General features: G+C 46.2%; 1 protein-coding gene across 4 annotated transcripts in view; it reads left to right on the forward strand.

Annotated features, from left to right (window-relative positions):
• Positions 1-27,657, forward strand: part of SH3PXD2A (SH3 and PX domains 2A) — a 388,309-nt gene that overhangs the window by 108,203 nt on the left and 252,449 nt on the right. For all 4 annotated transcript variants that reach the window (XM_043551930.1, XM_043551931.1, XM_043551932.1 and 1 more), the window contains one exon: positions 10,816-10,891. In XM_043551930.1, coding sequence (XP_043407865.1) covers positions 10,816-10,891 — 76 coding nt within the window. The remainder of the gene's footprint in view (positions 1-10,815; positions 10,892-27,657) is intronic.

The raw sequence follows: 27,657 nt of genomic DNA on the forward strand, positions 1-27,657 counted from the left end.
TAATTATTGTGAATGTTTAGGTCACACAGGCTCACTGTGTGCCGGGGATGCTAAGCTACATGTGACATTCACTAGCTGCTTGGTGAAAGTACAGTGCTTCCATCCTGCGAAGTGACTCACAGATGGACCAAATGCATCCTTCGTATTTAACCAGCATCTCCGAATGTCTTACAAGCTGGTTGAGCCACAAGTGCTGCAGTTGCTTCCTAGAATTTAAGAAAAATTATCATTTCTATATGAAAGATGAAAAATAATTTTAGCTGGGAAATGGGCCTTCTCAGTGGGCTCTTTTTTGATGGATTGTGGAGGGGGAAAAGACCCAACCATTTCACTTTGATGCTGTGTAGCTTGTAAGAGTTCCAAGATTTCTGTGAAAAATTTTCAGACCTAACAATCCCTTTGGGGATTACCCCATCCTTTACGTGGCTGTTCTTTTTATTTTACATGGATTTCCCTGCTTTTGTTTGACTGTTTCTCACGAATCACACTATATTTAATTCAGAACATGTCCTAATACTGTAATCTTTGGTCATGTCACCTGGAAACCCTGAAGGTTTTTGCTTAAGATTTTTTTTTTTTTTTTAAAGGGAAACCAGTTGCTTCTGCTTCTCAGGGATTCTCGGATGATATTAGCCTTTATGCAGTAACAGGAGTGTCATATATAAGACACGGGAAGTAATTGTCCTGCTCTGCTTGGCACTGGTGCGGCCTCCCCTGGAGTAGTGTGTCCAATACTGGGCACCACATTTTAGAGTGATGGGAACGAACTGGAGAGAGTTCAGAGGAGAGCAAAAAATGATTCAAGGTTTAGAAAACCTGACCTATGAGGGAAGGTTAAAAAACAAACAAACTGGATATGTTTCTTCTTGAGAAAAGAAGACTGAGGGAGGGGACCTGATAACCGTCTTCAAATTTGTAAAGGGCTGTTACAAAGAGGATGGAGATCAATTGTTCTCCATGTCCACTGCCGTTAAGACAAGAAGTAATGGGCTTGATCTGCAACAAGGGAGATTTAGAAAGTTTTTCCTAATATCTAACCTAACTCTAAGGATAGTTAAACTCTGGAATAGGCTTCTGAAGGAGGTTCTGGAATCCCCATCATTGGAGGTTTCTAAAAACAGAATCCTGAAGTCCCTTGTTTTCTTGATGCCTTCAGTAGAGTTGGAGGTAAAATGGTATTGCCTCAGCGGAATGCACAAAACCCGTTTGCACCCCCCGTGGAGATGAAAATACAGTGTACAGTAAATCGTGGCGTGCCAGAAATCTGCTCCTTTCAATCTAGTGGCCATGGTTTTAATTTCTTAAACTGGTTATTTTTCATGCCTAATCTGAAAAAGCATCTGCAATGTGACCGTGACTCTGCATTGCTTTGCGACAGGCTCGAATCGTGTCTGCATTGCTTCGCACTGGTGGCTCTTTTATAATTTGCTGAAAAGGAGCTGCTGATTTGTAAGCTGTAAGCTGATTTGAAAAAGTCACTTAGTGTTGGTAGGCATTAAAACTGTGTGGTACCATAGCCTGCTGGGTAGCCTTTATGTTATCTGAAGTGTAAGTAAAGCTGCATCCATTCCAGACGTAAAGAAACGAGCAAGAAGACAGGTGCTATAATAAGAGATCACCTGGGTGTCCTAATTTGCTGGCCATAAACTGCATGGAAGAGATAATTCTTTTTGGGGGGAGGGTCAGTGCTAGAACAAAAGAACTAATTGCTGGACAGGATATTGTAAAGAGAATCTGCAGCGTCAGAACTCCCGAATGTGGGGTAACCATCCCAGCGGATTAGCTTCAAAGACTTAGATTTGGCCCCGAATTTCCCAAACCCAAGACCAAATGAAATTTTAATGATTTTTTTTAACAGGCTATTTTTAATTTAAAAAATTCCCTTTTTTAAATGGGTTAAATTTTTAAGTGGGTTAAATTCTGCATTAATTTAGAATTTGCATCGCCTGCAATCCCATGATGGGATGGGTTATAGATCAGTGCAGAATTAGGCTCAATGTTTGCAGTCCCACACATTGCAGCATTGATCAAATGTAATACACTAGCTTCAGGCTTGATCCGTGCTACCACCAGCTACGTGGCTATTTTTAGTGGGCTGCTCAAGCAGAGCTAGTGTGTGTCTGTCTACCTGAACTGGGGAGCACGCTCCCAACTGCAGTGTAGTCAGAGAGCTCTGAGGCTTTAATCTCCAGTCACACTGGCTTGTTAGGTACACACAATGAGCCAGCTCCAGTATCGCCAAAAATAAGCATTCAAAAATTGAGTCAGGCCCCCTGAAATCCTGAGATTTGGTTAAAGATCATGAGAATTTTAAAAAATCATAAAAGTTGGGTTATTTTTATTAGCCTCCTGGTTTATGAACCTTTTGGGGTGCACCTGGGTCATGTTTCCCAGCTTTTCTCTGCAACCATGAGGGCTAGAAACTTTTTCTTTTTTAAAAGAAAGCTCAGATTCTCACACAGTCACTTGCCTCCAGGATCTGGGGCTTTAAGGAAAAACACCCAATAGCGGGATAATACGTGCAACTCTTATCCGCCGTACCACCCATTCAAACTGGTTGTCTTCATTCTGGTTGCACAAGTGTAGCAAGGACTAAAATGTATCCACATGCATGTATTGGTCCAGATTATGAACCCCGACTCACACTGGCTAGTAATTACTCACATGAGTAATGCCATTGATTTTAATGGGATTATTTTTATGAGTTTCTGCTTGCCAGTGTGAATCACAGGTTCATAATCTGGACCACAGTGTTCATAGGCTATCCTTCTAAATACCTTTTAGCACAGCTGCAAGGCTGAGATTGCTCAGTGTAAACCGTAATGCTGATGAGCAGTGCTTGTATAGGAAGTCCATCTGGGCACTCAAAATAACTCGGAGAGGTGAAGCCTGGAGTGGGTGGTTTTGGTGGTGAATTATTTGTGGCCCTACATCTGTTATATCAAAAGGCAGAAGTTGCTTGTGTTTGTTCAGCATGATTCCATATGCTCATTTCCCACTTTCCACGTACACTCCCCGTTTCCAAACAGATCCCCCACCCAGATGTCACGCTCACAGACTTCTCTTTGCATGCCTTATTGGTCATAGCTGGAGGTGCAGCAGTGGGATCCTAATCAGTGCTCTAGGTACAGACCCAGTCATTGCTAATGCTAATAAAATGATGTGACTATGAGCTACTCCAGCCTAGGACACCTCACTGATTGATTCCTGATCGTTTTCCCAAAAATACAGCTCAGACTCACCTGTTCCATGCTGTCTACAAGTGGTTACAGACTTAATGCCAACCTTTTGTCTCTTCCAGTCTCCACTCTCCTCTTTCTCTCACCCTGTGTCCTTGTGACATTGTCTTTGCGCCCACTAATGTACTTTCTGACACAGTGTGACTTGTTGCAAAATTAAATTGCATTAACGAGAACAAGAGGACATTTGTGAAGCTCACCCATTTTGAAGGAAAATAGCAATGTGTATTGTTCAAGTGAGAGACTCCAGGTGAAGTATTTTTGCATCTGCCATGTTTAAGTGTGTAAGAATAATAATTTCCTATAGTATGAGAACACTTGCTATGTGCCTAGTAATTCTCAACTTCAAAACTCTCTGCAGACATTTAATTAAGCCACAACCCCCCTTGAAAGCTAGAGAATCAAGCACTACTATCCCCTTTCTACAGATGGCGAACCTGAGAAACAGAGGGATTTATTTGTTTATGGCCACTAATGAGTTCAGGGGCAGCGTGCTCTGACTGGAACTAGAAGTTCCTGGCTTGCAGCCCTGAGCTCAGTGTATTAGAATCTATCCTTTGTTTCTTTGTATAGTTCCATATTTGGTTTCATTTTTGTTAGAGATGGGCCGAGCTGCCAAGTTCTTCTTTGAGTGATGGTACCTATTGTATTCCACTGAGGGTTTACACATGCGTTCCTTGTGTCAGGAGCCAGAGAATTTGAAAGTAGTGGTGTCCGTTGGTCCGTGTGCTCGCCCTTGCTTCGCCTTATGGTTTCCTCTGAGGCGATAAAGACTAAGCTCGCCTCCAGTTCCTTCTCATTACCACATGGTCCAAGTCGCAGCTACTCTCATCTCTGAGGCACTGGGGGGGTGGGGGGAGGAGGTTTAGAATTGTACACAGTTAGTTTTTTCTTGTCTTTTACAGGTATTTTGTACATAGTTTAGCTTCACTAGTAGTTTTTAGAAGAATTAAGACTTTGGGGGACTTTGTTTTCTGACTACTCCCCCTCAAATACCCACGCGTAGTACTGGACTGTGCAGAAGACGCCAAGGTTCAAGATCTGCGCTTCCTGCCCACAGTCCTCCTTGATCAGCAATGAGTGCCAACCCTGCCTGTACTGCTTGGGAGAAGCCCATGTTTCACCCAGGACAGATCTGACAAATGCTGTGGAGGGCCCCATGGAATGGGATACCAGTGGCTTCCCTGCTGGGGAAGAGGACAGTGATGCCAAGAAGTTTGTGGTCCCTTAGGGTACCCATAGCGGCAGTAGGGAATGGGTGGTCCTGTCCTTATGCTCAATCGGAATCCTCCAATGAGATAGGTTTCAGAGTAACAGCCGTGTTAGTCTGTATTCGCAAAAAGAAAAGGAGTACTTGTGGCACCTTAGAGACTAACCAATGGTGCCACAAGTACTCCTTTTCTTTTTTCCAATGAGATAAACTCAGTTCCTGGTTACAGTGGCAGTACCGTGGAACTGGTGGAACCATATGACCACAGGGGGATGAGTTGAAACGTGATTCACCTGAGGTAAGTCCTGGGTTGGAGATGGTACCTCGTTAGGCGTAGAGGAAGGCGTGGAGATCTTAGTTCCCCTAGGGTGGAGAGTTCATGTGGCTTAGGTGCTGTCGCCAATCTCCCTGGTGTTAAGTGGTATGCACTCCATATCCGGAACCGGAGCAGAGGCCTGTTCTGGAACCAGTGGTTTCCTTGCCTTAAGGGAAGCCGACATTAAGGGCATGCGTGACTCAGTACCCACTACGGGCGGATCTACTGTTCTGCGTGGGTTCTTCTCCTATCTGTGCGTCTTGGAATGCTCTGTCTCCCCATGGCTGGAATTCGTGGAAGGGGCATCATCCTTCTTCAGTTTGGAGGTAGACTTGCTGCTGTGCCGAAGTGCATGCTTCCTTGTTTCCCTAGTAGGCCCCAGCACAGGGTCAGTAGCGGCTGTGCTGGCAGAGCCGGACGTGATCTCTGAAGCCAGAGGCACACTCCTGGCTGTCTCAGGCCGATGTACAGGGGGTGGTGGGTTTTCCCTGGTCTGGATCTGACTGCGGCCTCATGGAAACCTCCAGGAGATGCTTCCTAAGTCGGAGAGCCCAGCCTTCTCCTGTCCTGTTTGGGAAGGTGTGACGGGGTATACCCGTCCCATGCTGGGCTGGAAGGGGTTGATCCCATACTATGGACTGAGGAAGTCCCTGGACTACTTAGGGGCCTCCATTGACACAGTCTTAGCATGGGAATACCTACTTAGGGACAGGTTCCAGACTCTGCAGGAACTCATCACCTGAGTAGCCAACAGTCCTCCTCCTCTGGTAAGGACTTGCCTATCCCTGCTTCGCCACATCGTGGCCTGCACGTATCTCACCGCCTTCGCTCTTTACAGATATGGCTCCAGAGAGTCAATTCACCCATGCAACATACCATGGACCTTCTGCTGACAATCCCTTTGCAGTGCTCTCCTTCCTCCAGTGGTGGATGGACCTGAGGCAAGTGTGTACCAGGATACCTTTCCTCCCATCCTCCGCGGACAGAACGATCATCACGGACATATCACTTGCCAGATGGGGTGCCCATGTGACCAAGCACATGATGCAAGGGACTTGGACTCCTCGAGACTCCAGAATGCACATCAACATTCTAGAGCTTCAGACGGTATGGAGAGTATTGAGCATTTCTCCCATCCATTCTCTCCCAACATGTTTTCATCATGTCCAACAACATCACCACCGTTTATTACATCAACAAACAAAGGGTCACAAGGTCGACTGCGCTCTGTGTGGAAGTAATCCATCTGTAGGACTGGTGCTTGGTCCACAAGATCCTGTTGTCGGCAGCCTATCTTCTGGGGATTCAGAATGTGATTGCAGACTCTCTCAGCAGGAAATTCATGGCCGATCATGCATGGGAACTTCACGACACCGTAGTCAATGATATTTTCAGTCAATGGGGGACTCTGACCAGGAATCTCTTTGCCTCTCACGTCAACAACAAATAAAGTACATACTGCTCAAGGAGGAGTATAGGGATCCGCTCTCAAGGTGATGCCGTCATCCTCCGCTGGTCGGACCAGATCAGCTACATCTTCCCCCCCCAACCCCCCTTCCATGAGTCCCCCACACGATCAGATGGGAGAGAGTCATCATTATCCTGATAGTCCTGTTCTAGCCCCTCCAATTTTAGTTTCCTAACCTCCGCATGTTTGCCTCTTCACCAGATTGCCCTTCCCTCTTTCTCGGGGCTGCTCACACAACACAACGGCAGAATCAGACATCCCAACCCACAGATGCTTCACCTCAGAGCTTAGTATTTGGATGGGCATCTTCTCTAGAAGGGGAATGTTCATCGGCAGTAGAGGACATGCTTTCGAGTAGCAGGAAAGAGTCCATGAGCTGTTCCTATTAGGCCAAGTGGAAATGCTTTGCCTCCTGGGCACAGTAGAAGGGGTTTGCCCCTGAGGAAGTGGACATTCCCCTTCTTTTGGACTACCTCCTGTCCATAAAGACAAGGCATCCCCAGCCCATGGAAGGGCGCTCCATATTTACACATCGATTAACTACTAGGTTTTGGAAAGGTCTCCTCAGGACTTTTGCTCCCCAATGGGATGCCCCTAACAACCTATTGCTCCCCAATGGGATGTCAACCTCGTTCTCTCAGCATTAACAAAAGTGCACTTTGAGCCACTGGCTTCATGCTCACTGTTCCTCCTTTCCATGAAGGTCGCCTTCCTAATGGCTATTACTTCTGCGAGTAGAGTAGGTTAACGGTGGGCCATTATGGCGGACCTCCCCTTCACCACGTTCCAGAAGGACAAAGTCTCCCTGCATCTTCATCCCAAGTTTCTACCAAAGGTTGTATCCCACTTTCATCTCAACCAACCCATACTCTTACTTGCTTTCTTTCCGAAGCTGCATGCCTCAGCGGAAGAGTGGTGCTTTCACTCCCTTGATGTCTGCAGGGCCTTGCACAGGAGAAGACCAACCAGGAAGTCCCCTAGATTGCCTACTCCTTAACTCTCTCAGTTATAAGATAAACAATCTCCACACAAAGGATTTCCTAGTGGATTTCAGGGTGCATGACACTCTTCTATCGCTTGTCAGGACTGCCTCCATTCCTTGGAGCGAGAGCCCATTCCACAAGAGCACAAGCATCCACTACGGCCACACTTCACAATGTACCGCTTCCGGGCACACGTAGGGCAGCCAAGTAGAGTTCGGTACATGCCTTTGCTGCACGTTATGCCTTGGTGCAGGACGTTGTGCTGGATGCTTTGTTTCTTCATTCAACCATTCCATACTCTTCCTTGCACCCTCCTCTGAATTGTTAATAACCCTCAGCGGAATATAATAGGGACCATCACTTGAAGAAGAAGTGGTTACTTATGTGTAACTGGAGGTTCTTGGAGATGTGTGTAGTCCTGCCTTCCTTTGCCTCTGCTGCAGATCTGTTCGTTTTGCAGTGGAGAAGGAACTGAAAGCGTGGTTGGTCCGCCCCATCCTTTATTGCCTGGGGCAAAACCATGGGGCGAAGCAAGGGCACATGCATGGACCAATGGATACTACTACTTTCAAATTCTCCAGCTCTGGATGCATGGTGCACAAGCGTAAACCCTCAGTGGAATACAGATAGGGACCACACATCTCGAAGAACCTCCAGTTACAGGTGAGTAATCTCCTTTTTTATAATGTCCTGAGTGAGTTTCCAGCAGTGCAGGGATCATAAATGCTCTCTTAGCTTCTACCGTTGCATTTTTGGTTTCCCACCATCTCATTAATCTTTAGCAGCACAGAAGCCTTACCATGTGTGCTTCCTCATGCATGAATGAGAGCAATGGGTTGACCATTACTTACTTCTCTTTTCCCCTCAAGTGGCTGGGGTATGTTTGCAACACACACCAAATTGCCGCATTTATGGAAATGCCCCCACAAGCGCAGAGCCCCCAGCAGCCGACTGCCATACTTGTGTGTAAATCCATCCCTGTCCAGTCACATCTTTGTTAGAAAGAGCTCTCCTGGCGGAAGCAAGAGCTTGGGAGGAAAATGTTGATTAGGAAAGTTTAGCCAGGCTCTCCAGCTGTAGTGTCTTGTATCTATTTTGCTGATATCTGCCCTTTAGATAAATAGTGCTAAATTATACACTTTGCGACCCTCTTGATGTGGTTAAAAAGGCCTGCATTAGCCAAGCTAATTTAACTCCAAGAATAACCCTGGGAATTTGTATCAGCTCCAGCTTGAGTCAGTCACTCTGGAGCAAAATGAGAATAATCTTCCTGGTTAAAAGTGTAGTGACAGCAAAACTGTAAGTTATACAGTGGCTTTTCCCGCTGCCCTCCCCCTCCCCCCCAAAAACGAAACTTCTACTCATGTCCAACCCCAGGCACCCTCACTTCTACCTAGGAGAAAACAAAATTTCCAACAAAAAAAAATCCTCCTCCATTGGTAGAAAAGCAAGTTTTCTAACAATCCTTAAAGCCACAAACTATTTATTCACAAGGTTGGCTCCCTTGGGGAAATGTAGGATCTTTTATTTTTTTTCTCCTGCACAGATGTTCCTTCTACTCTTGCTGTGCCATGTGCTTAGAATGCTGAAGACGTTCTGTGAAGTAGAAGAAGAGAGGGGATCTGTGTTTAAAAAAAACAAAACAAAACTTTTTTTTTTTTTGCTGTGTTTGCAAAGCTTTTGGGATTTTTTAAAAAAGGAAATCTGTTCAGGTTGCAAATGGTACTGGCTCCCACACCCTAGCTGGTTGGAAATGTATCCTTTTTATATCTAAGTGCAAATTAGATCCCCTGAGTCTAGCTGTCACTGCCACTGTAAATATTTGTGTTGATCTGTATGATAGTATTCAGAGTAACAGCCGTGTTAGTCTGTATTTTCATGGTTTGTGTGTATAAAAACGTCTTCTGTACTTTCCACAGTATGCATCCGATGAAGTGAGCTGTAGCTCACGAAAGCTTATGCTCAAATAAATTGGTTAGTCTCTAAGGTGCCACAAGTACTCCTTTTCTTTTTGTATGATAGTAGATTCAGTTCAGGTGAAATGAGAGAGTCATACAAGATTTGCAAGGTATTTCCCCTAGCCCAAGCTTTTAGGGGGGTTGTGTTGAATGGGGGACCCAATGGAGGTTTCTTTGTGAGCCCCAAATCTGGGAGAAGATTAAAAAGACTATAGCTTAGTGTATGTATTCTGACATCATCACAGTCTGAGTTAAAGTTGAGGACACACCAGATGGTAGGCATGGGACTTTCAGAAAATTTAATGCAACCTTCCTTCTTTGTCAGATCTCGTGTAGTCCTGGAGTGGGTCTAGGTTAGTCAGTGTGGAAGACTGTTCCTGGGGGTTCTCCATGGAACAGTGAAGTGCTGCAAGGACTGTTGCTTGATGCTCTCCCCTCGGAGTCAGTCATGAACCCAATCCCCATCATTAAAATGGATGTATATTACCTGGAGACCACAGGTCCCAGCATTTATAGCTTTATCTCAATCTGAGTGGAAAGCCACTGGAAAGCTGCAGCGCTGCAACATGTAGTCTCTACGGCCGGTGCTTTTACAGTGAAGGCGGGGGAGGTGACTGCAATCTGCTCCATATGGTGCAGATTTAGTGCCTTCAAGTGCTTTGGCTCAGGGACTGTTTGTACAGCACCGTGTACAATGGAGCCCTCGGTTGGTCCTCAGGCACTACTGTAATAAGCATGATTAATAATAACAACACAGATGAGTTGAGGATCTGCTGGTTTAACGTCTCGGTTTGCTGTAAATGCTCTCTATGGGTGAAATTAATCTCTGTTCAGAGAGCCAGTAGGTCATAAGTGAGACTTCAGGGGTCCACAGGCCATGTGCTCAGGGGTGAACATCCCCCTATGTGCATTTGCATCATATTTCCTTGTATACAGTCTGTGCTTGTCCCCCTTTGTAGTATCTTTTTGCCTGTGTCTGCGAGCAGGGCATTGCTGATTCTCTGCATTCACCTTCCCTACAGTTGTTTCTCTCCTGCTCTCTCACATGGGGGTGTTGTCACAGGGATTACAGTGAAGTGGAAGACATTTCCAGAAGGGCTGGAAACTCCTCTGCCCAGTGTATCCATCCCTGGGAAAGCAGGAGTGCTCTGTCTAAGGGAACAAACCCAGTGGGAATAGTTCTGCCAACAAGAAGACAGATTCAGTTTTTTATTAAAATAACCTCTGCGCTTATTTCTGAGCAGCAGTTCTAACCAGGTGGGTGGTCTGTCCAAGAGGGCAGGTGGAGCCTTCATCCTCACCAATCAGGGAGCCGAACGGGATTGGAGACAAGGCATTTGTTTTGTAGTGAAGGATGAATACCTAATTTTAGAACTGCAGAAAGGCCAGCTTCAGATATTTGCCTGGGCCCTGTCCCAGTGTGCACACAGGAGCCTACCCTCCGTTTATTGGAGTGACTGTACTTTATGATACAGTCTCACTCGGACACTGTCACTCATTCCAGCCATTTCTCTGATTTATCAATCCTCTGTAAAACCACAGACGTGCCGAGAAATAATCCCTGCAGTTAGAGGAGACTGGGAGGAGGACGGACAGAGTGGCCCTATGTACCCTCTAAATGTATTTCTGTTTCTGTTGCAGATGCAGCTTCTGGATAAATTCCCCATTGAAGGAGGTCAGAAAGACCCCAAGCAGAGGATCATCCCCTTTCTACCAGGTAATGCCTTGATGATGGACTTGAACAGGGCAATGTAAGGAGTCAGCAATCCATTCCACGACCGCTGAGTCCAGGCTAGGATGTTGGCACACAGCTTATGGTGACACTAATGAATCACAGGCTACATTAGCCACGCTGGGAGTCAGCGTGAACCACAGCGTCTGTTTGTGTCCAGCAGCCTCAATAAAGAAAGCTCTTTATATTCATTACAGATGGCCTCTTTCCCATCACAAGCTGCTACAGGGAAGGGGATGCGTTGACTATCTGTAAATACTAGATAAGGGAATATTTTATGGAGGGAAAAGAGAATGAACATAACAAGTTTTTAATGATTTAAGAAAAAAATTATGCTAGACATTACCAAGCATTTTCTAATAGTAAGGCCCACCGGACAATGTCACTGAAGTCCTATATTTAGAGATGTTCCAAGCAGACTAGGTAGATCTGAAAGTCCAGCTGTGCACTGGCCAACTCTGATCATCAAAGGTAATAAAGGGGAACTTCGTTGACAATTCTGGTGATGATACAGAAGCCAGGATAGGATCCACCTCCCTCTCCCATAGTGGAATAGGCAGTGACTGCGGGTGAAGAAAGAAGAAAAAGCTTATATTAGCTGGTAAAGCAAACCGATCCTATCCGGAATAGGCACAGGGAGCTGAGTTCTTCAGTAAGAAGGCACCATTTTTAACCAGTACCTTTTCTGGCCCTTAAGGAATAAAATACAAGAAGTCTAAATCCCATGTTCTTTCATTCTGAAGGACTAGTCAGGGGCTATGGTGGTGTGAATGTGGGGAACACCGATTCTATGTGATGCGAGAGAGCCTGAACCAAGGAAAGCCATAGGGTGAGGATGGCTTACAGCACTAGGATCAGGGTGAATCCAATGTGGTAAAGCGTATACAGCATGCAGGGACACGGGCCAAGGGATGCTCTTGTGCACTCTGGCCCCCTGCCCAGGGCAGGTGGTGGGTCTGGGACTCCCCATAGTGGCCCAGGCTCCCTGGGCAGCTCTCGCCGCAGCCCAGCTCTGGCCTGGCTAGGGGGCAGGGCCTCAGGGGGAAGAGGAGGAGCAGGGGGCGGGACTCCTGCAGCTGTCCCATTTTTGCATTTTGAAAAGGTGGTCACCCTAGCGGGACTCTTAGTGAAGTTGAGAACTATTCCGCCTGAGTCTCGAGAACAGAATCTAGCCCATAGTTTGTAAACTCTCTGGGCTAACGGACCTTATCTTTCTTTGTCTCATGTAGTCCTTAGTGCACCCTTGCTCCTTAACAAAGAATAAATAATAATGGTTTCCACTCCCCACTAAGAGATGAAGGAAATTGACAAAAGGTTACGTGCATGAGAATTTGAGATACTGGCCAGTAAATATCCCTTTGCTCTGACACACTATCACTTCTACAGCTCAGTGAAAGAGTAAGGATCATGAAGTGAGCTGTAGCTCACGAAAGCTTATGCTCAAATAGATTTGTTAGTCTCTAAGGTGCCACAAGTACTCCTTTTCTTTTTGCGGATACAGACTAACACGGCTGCTACTCTGAAACCTCTCCTTAGTGTAATTTCACGTACTTTCATACAACCACTTCCGACTAAGGTCACAGGGGAATGATCAGGATGGCACCCAGAAGACAAGGTCCAGGCGACAGTTTGCTGTTGAAGTGCACATTCAAGACCAGCTTTCTATTGTTTGACTAGATGGCTTTGGCTGTCGGTCTGAAGTTTGGCTGGCTGCATTGAATTTCACAAAAGGGGGGGGGCAGGGGGGTAGTTAGGCCATTAAAAGGTTAACTCTGCCTTTAGCTATAAAAATGGGATCCCATGTCTTCCCTGAGGGGTGATAAAGTGAAGTTAAATCAGGGTTGTAGTGGGAGGGTAAGGCCCATCTAGGAACACATTGCAGGCACTGATGCAATTTGAGGCAGAGCAGCTGCTGCAGTTGGTTTGCAGGGCCTTGAAATAGTACAGTGCAAATGCATATGCCGTGAACGCCGCCAGAGTCACAGCCTGACAGCACCCTCCACAGACCTTCTGAAAAGCTGCAGTGTGTTCAAGGAAGCATCGGCTTTCCTCACGAAACAGATCTCTTTCCTACAGACCTTTTGCAGCCAGATGGAGGCGGTGTTGTTTTCTGGTTAGAGCACAGCGCTGCGGAGTCAGGGATCGGGGTTCTATCCCCAGCTGTGCCACTGACTTGCTGGGAATGTCACATTATATCTCCATGCTTCCAGTCCCCCTGCGGTAAAATGTGGTTAATCATGCTTACCTACCTACATGCTCCCCTCCTACTGTGCTGTGGGATCTGCAGATGAAAAATGCTCTATACAGGAGAATTATTATTGTTCATGCACTGAGTTGGCACAGATGTTAACATCTGTCTCTGCTGGTGAATTATTCATCCTGTAATTCAACAGGCATTGACCAATTTATTGTGCTTTGCCCTCAGAGAATTCTAGATAGGCACTTCACTGATTCCCAAAATTTGCCTCCATTCGGTGGTGGTCGTGGTGAGGTATTGACGGGTGACCCTTACAGAGGAGTAGAGACCACCCCATCCATCATACGACAGCATTAACCTGTCCACCCTTCAAGAACTCTAGGGTAGGGTATTGCTGTATTTCCCTAAGAGCGAAAAAAATAAGATCAGGAAAACAAACTCGTTCTGACTTGGTGTCCCATATGGAGATGCTGCCAGACTCGAAGATGCTTCTGCCGTAGTTTGTTAAACAAGGAGCTGCTATATCCGTTCTACTTTTAATGTCAGTTCGCCCCCTCCTCCTTTTTTAGCTCCTGCTGATCTGTTCTTTGATTTACCAGTGCCGAAGCTTTGTAAGGGAACAAGCTGCTCTGAAGAGTGACTCCGCTAAATGTCAAACAACGTCAAACTCTGTTAAATAAACTAGCTGCTGTAATTAGAATACACATGGTATTTCTACAGCCAAAGCTGCTGGTTATTGAAACAAATACCTGGCTATAAACTGTCCTAATTAAAAAGCAGGCACGAGAGAGGCTTGTATTTAAAACCTGCTTTTACAAGGGCATCATGATTCCCTTTGCTTATCATGGGCCTGTTCATGTGTGGTGCAGAGTGCTTCTTTCTGCATGGTGTTGAGTACCCTAAGCTCCTGTCTGTAGTTTGAGGGTCCTTGGCACGTCTCCAAATCAGGCCCTATAAGAAAGAATGGAGCACATGACAGCACAAATACTCCTGGATGTAAGTACCCAAAACTATGAATAATGCGGTTGTGCCTTCCCCCAGTAACTATATGATTTCAGGTGCAAAGAATAAAGGGACCCCTTTTCTAGGTCACTGTCCAGTAGAAAAAGGCTTTGTAAGAGACTGACTCACTGGGTCACACCTAGCCATTTTATTGCTCGTGACAGCAGAACACGCAGAGTAGTTGATGATTAAGGCTGAAGTGGATGGGTAGATTGCATTTATGTGAATCACCGGCTGTAGCACCTGGGCTAGAATTAAGAAATATTCTTTAGTGGCTAGAACATGGGAATGGGAGTCAGGGATCTTGGATTCCGTTTTCAGCTCTAGAAGGGAGTGTACTGTCCTCTAGTAGTCGGAGCGGGGGTGTGTGTGAGGCTAGGCTCTATTCTGGGAGGTAGGGGGCTGGGAAGCAGGACTGCTGATGATTACTGCGTGCTGGTGTTCTGGAATATTTTCTAGTGGCTAGAGCAGGGAATTAAGAGTCAGGGCTCCTGAGTTCTATTTACAGATTTGGGAAGGAGTTTTCTTTAGTGGTTAGAGGCAAAGACTGCAGGTCAGGACTCCTCATTACTGTGTTTTTCTTGCAATACCATTATTGTTCTTCATCCATGTTCACGCTTCTATTTGTTACCTCATCGTATGACGTCTAACATTAGTTTGGGGAAGGGACAGTAGTTATCTGCTTGTAGATTGTGCTCGCCTGCATTAGAATACTGTAAAAAATAATAATACCAATAAATTCCTGATTCTGCCACTGACATGCTATTTGATCTCAAGCAAGTCACATAATCACCTTGTGCCTCAGTTTACCCATCTGTGAAATGGGGATAAGAATTATTTATTTCAATTTACAGACAGAAAAAAACCCCTATTGCCACTCCAGTATAAAGTCTGGGAGTGGTTGGGTCATTACAAAACCTAAACCTAATTTCCTCCACACTAATTTCCTCCTACTCTTACTCATACCTTCTTGTCAACTGCTTGAAATGGTTTCAGAGTAGCAGCCGTGTTAGTCTGTATTCGCAAAAAGAAAAGGAGTACTTGTGACATCACAAGTACTCCTTTTCTTTTTGTTTGAAATGGGCCACCCTCATTACCACTACAAAAGTTATTTTTCCTCCCTTGGTATCCTACGGTTAACTGAATGATCTCGTTAGACTGACCTCGCACTTGGTAAGCCAACTTCCATCTTTTCATGTATTTATACCTGCTCCTGTATTTTCCACTCCATGCATCTGATGAAGTGGGTTCTAGCTCATGAAAACTTATGCCCAAATACATTTGTTAGTCTCTAAGGTGCCACAAGTACTCCTTTTCTTTTTGCTGATACAGACTAACATGGCTACTACTCTGAAACCTGTCTCCAGTTTGCTTGTCTGTTGTATTCCTCCCCCCATCTCTTTGTCTGTACAGATTGTAATTAATCTTTGTTGTTCTGACAGCAGCCTTTTGCTGTGGGTTTGGTTCCTGCCAGAGGAGGGTGATGGAATGGCTGCTAATTGTAGCTGGTTTGTTGAACTGCAGCTTTTCCATGAGATTTTCATTGTATAGCAGTGGTAGTGATTGGCCCTTCTGCACTAAATCCTACTGTTTTGGAGAAATTATATATTCACAAATTACTAGTTGCATTAGCCGCTGCTTGGAACAGTCAAAGTGCATGTAGTGTAGTTATTTGGCTGCGCTGAAAGCCCTTTAATTCTGCGGCAATATGTAAAAGCATGCAATGTGTCTAAATTCTGTCAGCCTGGGAATGTCTGAATTGGGTTCGCTGGGAACTGGAACACACACACACACACACACCCTTTTACTGCACCAAACTCTCCAGGCAGATGCTTTCCGGCACTGATTCCATTGATGATAAGCCAGGGGCAGTGCAGATGCTGCTTCTTGTTCATAAGGGGCTTGAACCCATGTCCACAGAAGTCCGTGGCAAAACTGCCATTGGTAGAGCTGTCAGGAAAATTGTATGGTTATTACTCAAAATATCCTGAATTTTAAAAAAAAAATAATCATTTTTTCACATTTTTTTGGTGCATGTTTTTCCTGTTGTCTCCTTTACACCCTATTTTCCCATTTCACCACTGGAAAAGGGGCGGGGGGAATATATGAGAGAAACTGTGTGTGTATGGGGATAACACATGGAAAACTTCCAGTTTTTGATTTTTTTATAGAAAAGCTGGAAAACTTAAAAGAGAGAGAGAGAAAAAACATGAAAACTTTTCATGGAAAAAAAGATGCTTTTCACTGAAAAGAAATTTAAAATGAAAAATGTTGATCAGCTCTAGTGAGGGGATTGTGGACAAGCCTGTTAGAACAGCATGTCGTTAATGTCTTTGTCAGCCTATGTTCAAACCATGCTGCCTTTATGCCCTGGTCTACACTACAAAATTATGTCGGTACAACTACGTTGCTCAGGGCTGTGGAAAATCCATACCCCAGAACAACGCAGTTACACTGAGCTAACCCACACTGTAGACAGCGCTATGTCAGTGGGAGAGCTTCTCCTATCAACATAACTACTACCTCTCGGGGAAGCAGAGTACGTACGCCAATGGGAGAAGCTCTCCCGTTGGCCTAGATAGCGTCTTCACTAAGGGCTACAGCTGCAGGATAGTAAGCGTAGACAAGCCCTCAGCCACATACTCCTGTAGTTACTGCAACACAAAGAAAAGGTAATAGGTTGGGAACTCGTGATCCCCAGTTCCAGAAACACAGATCTCAACATAAATCACATCAATCTAAGGAAATTTGGCTCTAGAAAGAGGATCATCTACAAGACCCGCTCCTTTTTCTCAGCTTTTGGAAGGGAAAGGGCGGGTCTGTCATGCTCCTGTAGAAGGCAGTGGTGAATGTATGCAGAAAGGGACCATATTGTTCAGTGTCAACTTCAGCAGCAGTGGGCCCCAAAGGCTAGATGAATCATGTAGATTTCCATTGCTGTAGACAATAAGCGTAAGCACCAGTCAGAGAAAGTGTAAGAACCTGGATGGACAGAAGTCAGCTCTGTTTGTTCACACGTGTTCCACTGTGCTTTTCAGAGGGAGGCCATGAAAGATGCTGCAGGGCAGGAATATGGGGGATAATTTGATCGCTCTGGCTGTTCAGTTACAGATCCCCTTGCCATCTGTAACGAAGATGGCTTGTCTTTCAGATGTGCCACATCCTGTACTAGAGATGGGCTAGTTTATGGGTTTATGGGTACTCAAGGTTTATGGGTACTCAGATGCCAACCCCACACTGCAGTTTGAGACTTTTTGTATCTTGCACCAATTCCCACAAGAAAAAGTTGAGCCCAGGCTTCAAACAAGCCCTGAACCTTCCTGTGTGACACCTGAGCCCTGTAGAGACATTTAGAGGTTGTTTGTGTAAACCTTGCCAAATGGGAGGTGGCCCTCACCACCCTTCCTTTTCCTCCCCTTCCACATTCCCTGCTCTGTGCACAGGAAAACATGCAGCAAAGGGGGATTGGCGTTTTTAATTCCCAGATTCCTCCCTGCTGTTGGGAAGTTGACTCCCTCCCACCTTGCTGACTATCACAGGGAGCCAGGGAGGCTCAGAAGCAGGTTGGATCCAACAAGGTAGGTGAGGTGGCAATTCAGGATACACCTGCATATCAATTAGGTTCCAGTCTTCCTCTCCACAGTTCGCTGCTATTCTGTGGTGGAGTCTGCATCAAAGAGCCATTTTATCCCTTCTCTGTCTTTCTCTCTTGTCCCCTTTTAATCCTCCCGCTAAAGGGAGGAGAATCACTAAAACAGTGTTGCCAGGAAGATGTTTCGTTGTCAGCAGCTCTCTTAAAATTGAGATGGGAGGCCCACAACTAAAATCCCAGATCTGTTCATCCCCCAGGAACCAGTCACTCCATAACATTAAATGCACTGGGCCATTTCCTGGCCTCTTGCATACCCAATGATCGTAGTGATTTAATTAGGGGTGCATGGGTGTAAGAGGGGACAGAATCTGATCCTAGCTAGCCATAACTAAACAGTATAGATAGATATGATCATATGAATAGGTGCATCTATTTCTTATTGCTGGGTGGAAGGACCCAGCCACCCTTCTACTGGTTCCACTGCAACTATGCCTCTGCTTGCTTATTTTTAGATTAGTTTCTCAGGTGCCACATCAGCTACCTGGGAAGAGACCCCAGTGCTCCTCCACACCTACTGGTGAGCCACCTTGTTAATCAGGATCACCGGCAGCTGGTGCCAGCTCAAATCCACAACTCAGGAAAAGTTGTGCTTTAGGATTAGTGTCTTGACTCATCCTTGAAAGTACTAAGACCCAGGCTCAATCTTACAGGTGTGTCTCGGGCTTCCGCCTCACTGCTTGTGCATGAAAGTGCACCGTACCACAATCACAGCCCACACGAGACTTCTGAAATAGGGAGTGCACAAGTAACAAGGAAGCCCCATACAGGCATGCTAAGCTGGACCACAGGAGCAGTAGGATGCCCGGCTCCTGGCATTTGCTGTGCATGCCTGTTTTGGGGAGGATTTTGCAGGAAGAGGAAGATCCCATAGGATTGTAGGAGGGAGGGTGTGACACTTCTCAGGATACCCAGGACTGGGAGTCATCTTGTTATCCCCTGCCTACGGCGAGAGGGTGTCTTTCTTGTGGTGGCTGGGTGTCAGGGAGCGGACACTATCAGCTGCTCAGGCACTCTCCTCTGGGCTATGCCAGCCTTGCCTTTGCCAGGCGGGTTAACAATAGGTGCATCCCGGTTCCTAAGTGCCTTTGATTCATTCCCCTGTGACATCCAGCCCCTGACACTGGCCACTCAGACAAATCCCAGATCCTCTGCCCCAAGGGAGTAGTGTACCTCAGTTTACCAGTTTTACCATAAACCACTGTTTCTGTATAACACAGCACTTGTGAGCTCTTACGATAAAACAAAAGGAGATTTATTTAAGAAACAATAAAGATTTAACTAGAAACAAGAGAGAGTGGTGGAAACAAATGTTTATAATATGAAACAAACCCTGGGTCTACGCTTGCCTATTGATTAAAGCAGGTCCCCCTCCCACTCCTTTCCAAAGTTCAGTCCATTGCAGAGCTGGCTGGCTGCACAGGAACATAGGTCTTGGCAAGTTACAAGCTTTCTGGAGATCCCTTACGTGTTACTCTTTACAAATAAATATCCTGCATGACATATGTTTGGTGTAGTGAATATGTCAGGGCTGAGGTGAAAGCTGTTTGCAAAGAACAGGACATTCTTTGGTAAGGGGTCTCTGTGTCACAGAAGGGGACCCTATACTTTGAAAGTTCGGATGTGTGTCAGGTTTGAACCTCTCAACGTTGAGAGCTTCCCATCACTAATTGGCAGACTGGTATTGCACAAAGGAAAGGGATGTGCAGTGTGAAGAATGGGCCATCCCAAACTGCTGGTTTGGGGAGTCCAATCCCCTGCACTTCTACAGGGAAGCCTTCCCCAACCCCTCCCCCCATCGGACTCCCTCTTACAGGAGGCATTGAAAACTCCAAAGCAGGCTTGGAGAGTTTCCTGGTCTCTACATGGGAATAGCCATGGAGAAGACACTAAGGGCCAGGGAGAATAAGGCTGGGATTGTCAACAGAGCCCAAAGGAGTTAGGCACCCACCTACCATTCAGCACCACTGCGACATGGGCTCCTAAATCCCTTAGGCCCAATTGACAATCCCAGTCTCTTCCCCTCTCTACTTATTGTTTCCGTGGTGAAATGCACTTAACCTATTGGGCGTTAACCGAACTGGTTATTAAACAAGTCCCATGAGTGAGAGGGAAGAAAAAAAACCGACAGCTCAGTTACAGGACATGATTCAGAAAGCTCATGCCTGGGAGAGCACAGAAAGGTGTGACTGGAGCAACAAATGAGCTGTTGCCTTGCACACCGCCCAAACGGTTGGATCTGGTGAGTGAGGGCATAGGCGGAGTATGTTTGCAGCAAAGCCTGGTAACTCCCTGTTTTGAACAATGCAAAGGTAGCTTGAATAGCCACTAATACATCTTGTGTGGGGACTTTTCTTGAGTCGGTTTCAGCTCCTCACTTGCAGGCTGCAGCAGAAAAGTAGATCTGCCAATGAACTGCATCCCAGGTGGCTATCCATGTTTTCTTTCAATCATGGCTTTTAAATGGGGAAGAGGAAGCTGGGGTGAAGAACTTGAACAGGTTTGCAGCTGCAGCAGGATTTAATACACAGTGAACACCAGCCATTTTCTCTCTGTTACTTATTATTAAGTGTCACAGTCCTGTTGTTTTTGTGCAGGGTGAGAGAAGCTGGAGCATTGTTTTCAGACCGTTTGAGATGGTATTTTCATACATAAATGGAAATTACATGAGGTTATCCTAATGGCTAGAATTATGGTGATGTTTGGTTGCTGTGAGCCATAGTCTGATCTCCTGCTGATGTAACTCAGGAGTAAATCCTTTAAAATTATAATCTGCCCTTTTATAATTTGTTAAACACTGCTGAAGTTGCATGTCTATATAGCCTTGGAAGCATTTTCTGCATTCCTTCACACCTTACTGAAGCAAAATACCCAATGCTTTCAGTGGGAGTTTTGAATGAAAAGGACCCTTAGAAATTACAAAAGAAGGCTCAATTGAGATGTCTTATTAAAGGCTCTTTTCTTAGCCTAAAGGGTCAATGTCAGGTTAATATTTAAAAATAAATATATTTCTTTATTTGTTTTAATAATAAAACCCTGAATTATTTGATAAACTAAAAGTATTTTTTTTTTAAAAACTGATTTGCTGTTCCCATTGATTGTTTGTTTACTTTTTTGCATTTCAATGAGCCGGAATAATGAATAGTTATTCATTAGTTTCACTTCTTTTTAAACTCACTTTCACTTCCTGGTCCTCCTGCATTAGCAGAAACAACAAGGAATCCTTGTGGCACCTTAGAGACTAGCAGCGTGTTCCAAACATGGCAGAGGAATTTGTAAGCCACTGAAAAAAAAACTGTTTTCATTGAAATGTAAAGTTATAAAAAAACCCACCATAAAATGTCTATTGAAGTTAGATTTGGTCATATCTTCTGTGTGTGTTTGTGTGTTTTAAAATAATGTATGGGCCTAAATCAACCTAAATAGCATCCTTTAATGTGTACATTCTCCTTCCACTGACATCATTTATACTCTCTTTTCAATACGTGTGTATCGGTTTCATGGTTTGCATTCTTTCTAAGCCTTATATTACTAATATTAATTAGAGTGTTATTCTATATTAGAAAGACCTGCTAGATATTGGGAGAGTTCAAGCGCTAATTTTCTTATGATCTAATGAAGTGTGATGTTATATTTGCCTTCTGGTGAGCTGCAGTTTTAGAAGTACCTGTTGGTTGATAAAGTAGAATTTTCTTCCTTGTTAAGAAACTATTGTGGAAAATTCATCTCCTGTTTTCTCTGATGAGAGTAGAATGGATTTCCTGTCCGTTCTGAGCTTGAAGGCAAAGCAAAGGATGCTGGGAGGAAATGACCATTATTTAGTGAAGCAGACTGTGGAATTGCTGATCTGAAAAGAAGAAAAAAATTCACTTATTCCAGACTTAGTGGAGATATTTTTAGGTCTCAAGTCCTTTATAGTTGGAAGACAAAGTTATTGTGCATGTAGGGTCATGTGATGCCTTTGGCTACTTATTGAGGGACCTGCAAAAATAGCTTTCAGACGGCAGCTCCTTCCTTTCTGAAGGAAAGGATTGTGTCTCAGTGACCTGAATTCTAATTGGTACCATGTAATGGAATAACAGAAGAGAGTATTCTGCTTTGCATACCGATCCTGTTTCAAAAGCATAGTAAAACCTTTCAGAGGCTTTAAACGTTGTAAGGACTTGGACTGAGAAGTTGATTCACAGTAAAAGAATTGATAAGAGAGTTTGTTTGTTGTTTAAGGCTGAGATTCTGCCAAGTGTTGCGTGCGGATAGGCTGCTCTGCCCACATGGAGCTCTGTTGCAGTCAGTCGGCTCACATGCAACCAATTGCTGGAGCAGGGGCTGATGTTTAAAATGGTTTATTGACGTTTTCAGATTTTATCCATTAATCATTCCTGTTTTAAAAACCCTGCACTATTTGAGCCAGCTCCTCAGCGGGGCTCATCCAGCGCAGCTCCATCAAATCAGGGGAGTTCTGCTGCTGATTAATACCGGCTGAGGATCTGGGCCTACATGTCCATTTAAATCCTTCTTGCAAACCTGTAATATTCTGATCCCCTCCGGCTTTTTCATTGTGTTTAACTTTCAGACTTCACGACTTCCTCTAGTCCTCTTTTTTTTGAGACACATTTCAAACTCATTGATCATCAAAACAGCAGAGCAGAATGGGTTTATCATTTTAGGCTAAGGAGAACAGCTTTATGGAGGGTCCAATTGATAATACTCTGTTCAGTCCTATATGTTTCCATTTGGTTTTGGGGAAGAAAGGGAGAATGATTGATTTGTAATCCACTGTACCTCCCTTAAATTTGCGGCCATGGTACTAAGCTATGGATTTCTCCACACAATGAGTTTGTTGGCAGGCTGGGATGTGAATCTACCCTGAACTAGGCAGCTGTGGACTAGCTGTCCATGTGGACCCTCCTGCTGGGCACTAACAAGTTCTTACTACGCTTTGATCTAGTCCTGTATGAGGTAAATTCACACCTCAGCTTGCCAAGAAATAAATGTGTGTGTAGAGAAGCCCTTAAATGTCACAAGCCACAGCTCTGAACCAATTTTTCAGCAACTGACCTTTTCTCTGACAGTGCTACAGAGGGGCAGGTGAAGTCCAGTAATAACCGTTTTGCTGGAAGAGCAGTGGCCCTAGAATACTTTCCTCGGGTTTGCACCTGCCCTTTACACACAGGTTGAGATCTGGTGGGCATGCAGACACTGAACATGATACGTATCTTTGCTGTACTGTTTGGGTCTCCTGCTCACAGAGTTTTGTGATTGCTAACCCATAGTTTTAAGGGACAATAGAACGATCTTTTTAAAAAAATATAGAAGCGAATAAGGATTTTCTTAATGTTTACAATTAATCAGGACTGAAAAGGCAAGGGGAGAGATTTCTAATTTGCTCAAGTTGGCGGCTTGCTTAGGGAAATCCACCTATTTTTTAACTTAGAAATGGGGTTGAATTTTGATTCGTTTGTTTAAAGGCAGTACGTAAACAAGATTATAGACTTGAAAAGCAGTCTGAGCTGCATCAGGATCATCACTTCCCCAGGCAGCCCATCTACTGCTATCAGTACTTTCTAAAAACCACTCTGAAAGTCTGTAATCTAAAGTGGGAGGTGTGCGGCCAGGCTCCGAGTGCATGCATGAAACCCTCAGACTGGTGGTTTTATGGAAGGGTTTATCTTCATCTCTGGGTTCAGATCTCTCCTCCAGACTAACCTTTTCCCACAGTCCATCAAGTGCAGATCCGTATGGTGAAATGTTATGGAAAGAGGAGTCAGTGTGCTGAGTACCATTACAATACCACAGGGTTATTGCGTGTGCTTACTTTACTCTGCACCAAAAAATTAAAAATTCTGCGCACGATATTTTAAAATTCTGCAAATTTTATCAGTAAATAAATGTGGAGGCTCCAGCATGGCAGTGGGGAGCACAGGCCACTGGCTGCATGGAGGTGGAAGATCACCCTGCAGCTCCCCTCCCTCCTGGGACAGGGACTCGGGGGCGAGGCTGCACTTGACCCTGACACAGCACAAGGGCCAGGCCGGCCCCAGAAACACCCCAGGACACTGCCTTACCACGCCAGGTGCACCAGGTGTGGACAGGCAGGCTCAGCCCTGCAGGATCTAAGTGTGGAGGGGCTTAGTGTGGAGGGATCCAGGAGTGGGGTGACAGGGTTCTGTGTGGGGCAATCTGGGTGAGGGCGGCTCAGTGTGCAGGGGATCTGGGTGCACAGGGGCTCATTGTGGGGTTCTGGGTGCAGGGACAGTGGGACTCTGCAGGGGGTCCAGGTGAAGGTGGTGGGGGTTTGAGTGTGGGGGGATAGGGCTTGGCAGGGGGAGCTTGTGGGAGGATCTCAGCCGGGGTGGGGTGGGAGAGTGGGGCTTGGTGGGGTGGGGGTCAGGGTGCAGCTTTTTGGGGCTGTGCAGGTGCCTTCTTGGATCACTTGATACCAGTGCTTCCTCTTCCCCCAGGGTAAAGTAAAGAACTGAATACAAAAATCAAAGTTTCTGACTTTCGGAAGGCACCAGTCCCTCCTTTGGAGGCTTGGACAGGTCACTATCTCCAGGCCGCAGGCAGCAAAAGCTCCTGGGGCGCTCCTTCCCAGGAGTTGAGCGCACAAGTCAGCTACCTCCCCTGCCTGCCTGCCACTAGCTGCTCTGCTTCCCTTTTTAAGCTTCACCTCCACCTTGTGCAGACTTTGCAGGTGCACCAGGGTGGGACCGCTTGGGCCCAAAGCAGCTCCTTAACCCCTTCTTCTCCAGCGTTTGTGTACCCCATCATAGGGCCAGAATCCAGAGCTAGGAGAGACCCGCTGGAACATCTGATGCAGCTTCCTGCCAGGACAGGACTGTCCCCAGTGGTATATTTATACTATTTTGTTAGATCCGTAGATATTTAGGCCAGAAGGGATCATTATCATCATCTAGTCCAGGGGCAGGCAAACTTTTTGGCCTGAGGGCCACATCGGGTTTCGGAAAGTGTATGGAGGGCCGGTTAGGGGAGGCTGTGCCTCCCCAAACAGCCAGGCATGGCCCAGTCCCTGCCCCATATCTGGCCCCCACCCCACTGCTTCTTGCCCCCGATGGCCGCCCCCGGGACACCTGCCCCATCCAACCACCCCTTCTCCCTGTCCCCGACTGCTCTCGGAACCCCTGCCCCTGCCTGCCCCCTGCCGTCCCATCCGACCCCCCTCTTCTTCCTGACTGCCCCCCCGGGACCCCACCCCCATTCAACCCCCCTGTTCCCTGCCCTCTGACCGCCCCGCCACCTGACCACCACCCCGAACTCCCCTGCCCTCTATCCCATCCCCCCTTCTCCCTGCCCCCTTAACGCGCTGACTGGAGCACCGGGGGCTGGCGGCACCACAGCCGCCCCGCCCGGCTGGAGCCAGCTGCGTGGCAGAGAGACCAGGTCAGGCTGGGCTCTGCAGCTGCGCTGCCCCAGGAACTCGCAGCCCCCCCGCCCAGAGCATGGTGCCGGCGGTGGAGCGAGCTGAGGCTGCGGGGGAGGGAGAACAGCTGGGGAGGGGCTGGGGGCTAGCCCCCTGGGGCCAGGAGCTCAGGGGCCGGGCTGGAGGGTCCCGCGGGCCGGATGTGGCCCACCTCTGATCTAGTCTGATCTCCAGCATAGTGCAGGGTATTCAGATTTGTGTATGTGAGACTTCCTCTTGCCCAGAGAACGCTCCTGTGGATAACAATCGTTTTAGCTACATCTCCACAGAACCAGCCTTTATCAGAAGAACAGAGGAAAAGATAAACGCTTGAAAAATACCCACATTTCCTGACTCAGTAAAGAGAGGAGGTTGTGGTATGCTGCTGAGGGGACTGTTAGTAGGCTCTATACTTGCAAAGAGAATTCTCTTTGAGGACTGCGATCAGATGAGGAGTATAGAGCCAGGGAACACCGGTTCCTAAATCAGAACTGCCCGAAGGGCTTGTGAGTGTCATGTCACGCTGTGCCACTCACTGACCCTTTTGAGATTCAGCCCTTTGTGAGTTCCTTTCCAGTCAAGTCCATTCTCTCAGGTTACAGACCACTGTGGGAGTGTGTGTGTGTGTGTGGGGCGGGGGGGGGCAATAAGGAGAGGAGAACGGTGCAGTCACAGCAAGATACAGCTTAGAATGTTAAGCTGCCAGCTAGCAGGGAGTTTATTTCCTGAACAATTATGAAAACAGCTGATCTATGACATTTTAAGAAAGGGGAAAAAGTGGGATGGGGAGGGGAAGGGAAGGAAGGCCCCAGCTACATAAATATTTATTTTAGTACAATGTCACACCCCCCCCACCCCCCTCCAATTTGCCAGGGATTAACTCTGGAGCTGTCAGGCTTCATGGAGAACAAGGGAGGCTACAATGGAACAGAGTCCTTTCCTAGCAGGAGGTCTCTGTTTACAGGGAAAGTGTCCTGTGGTTCTCCCACCCCAGCTTCCCCACTTTTTCTCTGCTTCCCGGGGTGGTCTGAAGAATCAAAGTAATGCTCTGAAGGAGCCAGCTGGGAAACGGGACAGAAATAATGCATTGTTTCTGGTTTGGGTCAAATTTTTCTGACCAGCTCTACTTGTAATACAGGGCAGGTGGTCCCCTACATGGAAGTAACCCAGAGGAGAGTTCATCTCTTAGTGTGTCCCTGGCATTGTTCCTATGGGGAGGGGAAGGGATGTGTATGGTTGCGCCTACACACACACACCTGTGTGCACACGATGGGGTGGGAGTTCTGCGCCATGGGTTCTCTGCCCCCATGGCTCTTTCCTAGCTCACTGGTATTGCAGCTGTGTGATGGGTCTACAGGCCCCAAACTGACCCAGGGTAGGGAGTAGAGCAATACTGGGCTAGGGAGGCCCTACCCCATAGCGGGGACAGGGCACTTTCCCAGTGGAAGAATAGTTTAAAAGGACACTAGTAGCCCAGAGAAAGATGCAGCCTGGGTTCCCCTACCGTGTCCCTCTCTCTCCCCCACCTCAATAGGGACAGAACCTCTGGGGAGGAGCAGCTGGAGCACACAGAAGTAATGAGGTCACAGCTGGGACTGCATCTGGGATGACTAGGCCAGTTGAAATTATAGGACCTGATCACTAGGCCAGTTGGTCTTTGGATCATCATGCTACAAGCTTCAATGAAGCATGCTGCCAGAGTTGTCTCTCTGGCTGATCCTCCTCCCCAGCCCAGAATATCCCCAAGAAGTGGATTCCACGACATGAAAGCGAAAAGCTTCCATGTTAATGTGGCTTCAGACAGCATGGCCGTGCAGTGCCCGTGGACAGCAGCCATCTTCCGCTCCTCAGTAAGCCCTAAAAATGAAAGCAAGTGTGAACTACAGATTTAGTATGAATAGGTAGCTTGCTAGATGGAATTCAGAGAGACCCTTGGTAAGTGCAAAGATTTTCATTCAATCATGCAATTGTTCAACATCATTTAATCCTGTCTCCCATTTCATGTATTTATTTATTTGCGTGCTTGCCCTAGAAATTTTTTTAATTTTTCCAGCTCTGTTAAAGAGAGGGCGAATTAAAGCTTTTCGTCTATAAATGCTTCTCTGTTGTTTCACTAACCCTCATCAACCATGGTATCTGGTGCAGTGCCATGCAGACGGTGTGTACATTGACACAGCATCTAAACTTTTGGGCAGCATTTAAGTCTCTCCTGTGTGTACTCAGTGGGTGGAGAGAAGACTGTGCTGCATTTAGACTGAGTTCCAATTTGTCTATGTTTGTACCCATAGCTGTGATGTCTAAACTGTATATCCACAACATAGTGAGGTACAGGCGATCTCCTTGATGTGAAATATCAGAGATTTGTGCACTTACTATAAGACGTGATACATACGGTCATTAAAAACAAAAATAAAATTCCCTTGGTGTGTCTGGACACACTCAATTTTCCCAAACAGCCACTAAAATGTGTCTATATAAGATGG

Source organism: Chelonia mydas, chromosome 7 (assembly GCF_015237465.2).
Source record: "Chelonia mydas isolate rCheMyd1 chromosome 7, rCheMyd1.pri.v2, whole genome shotgun sequence".
Taxonomy (NCBI): Eukaryota; Metazoa; Chordata; order Testudines; family Cheloniidae; genus Chelonia; species Chelonia mydas.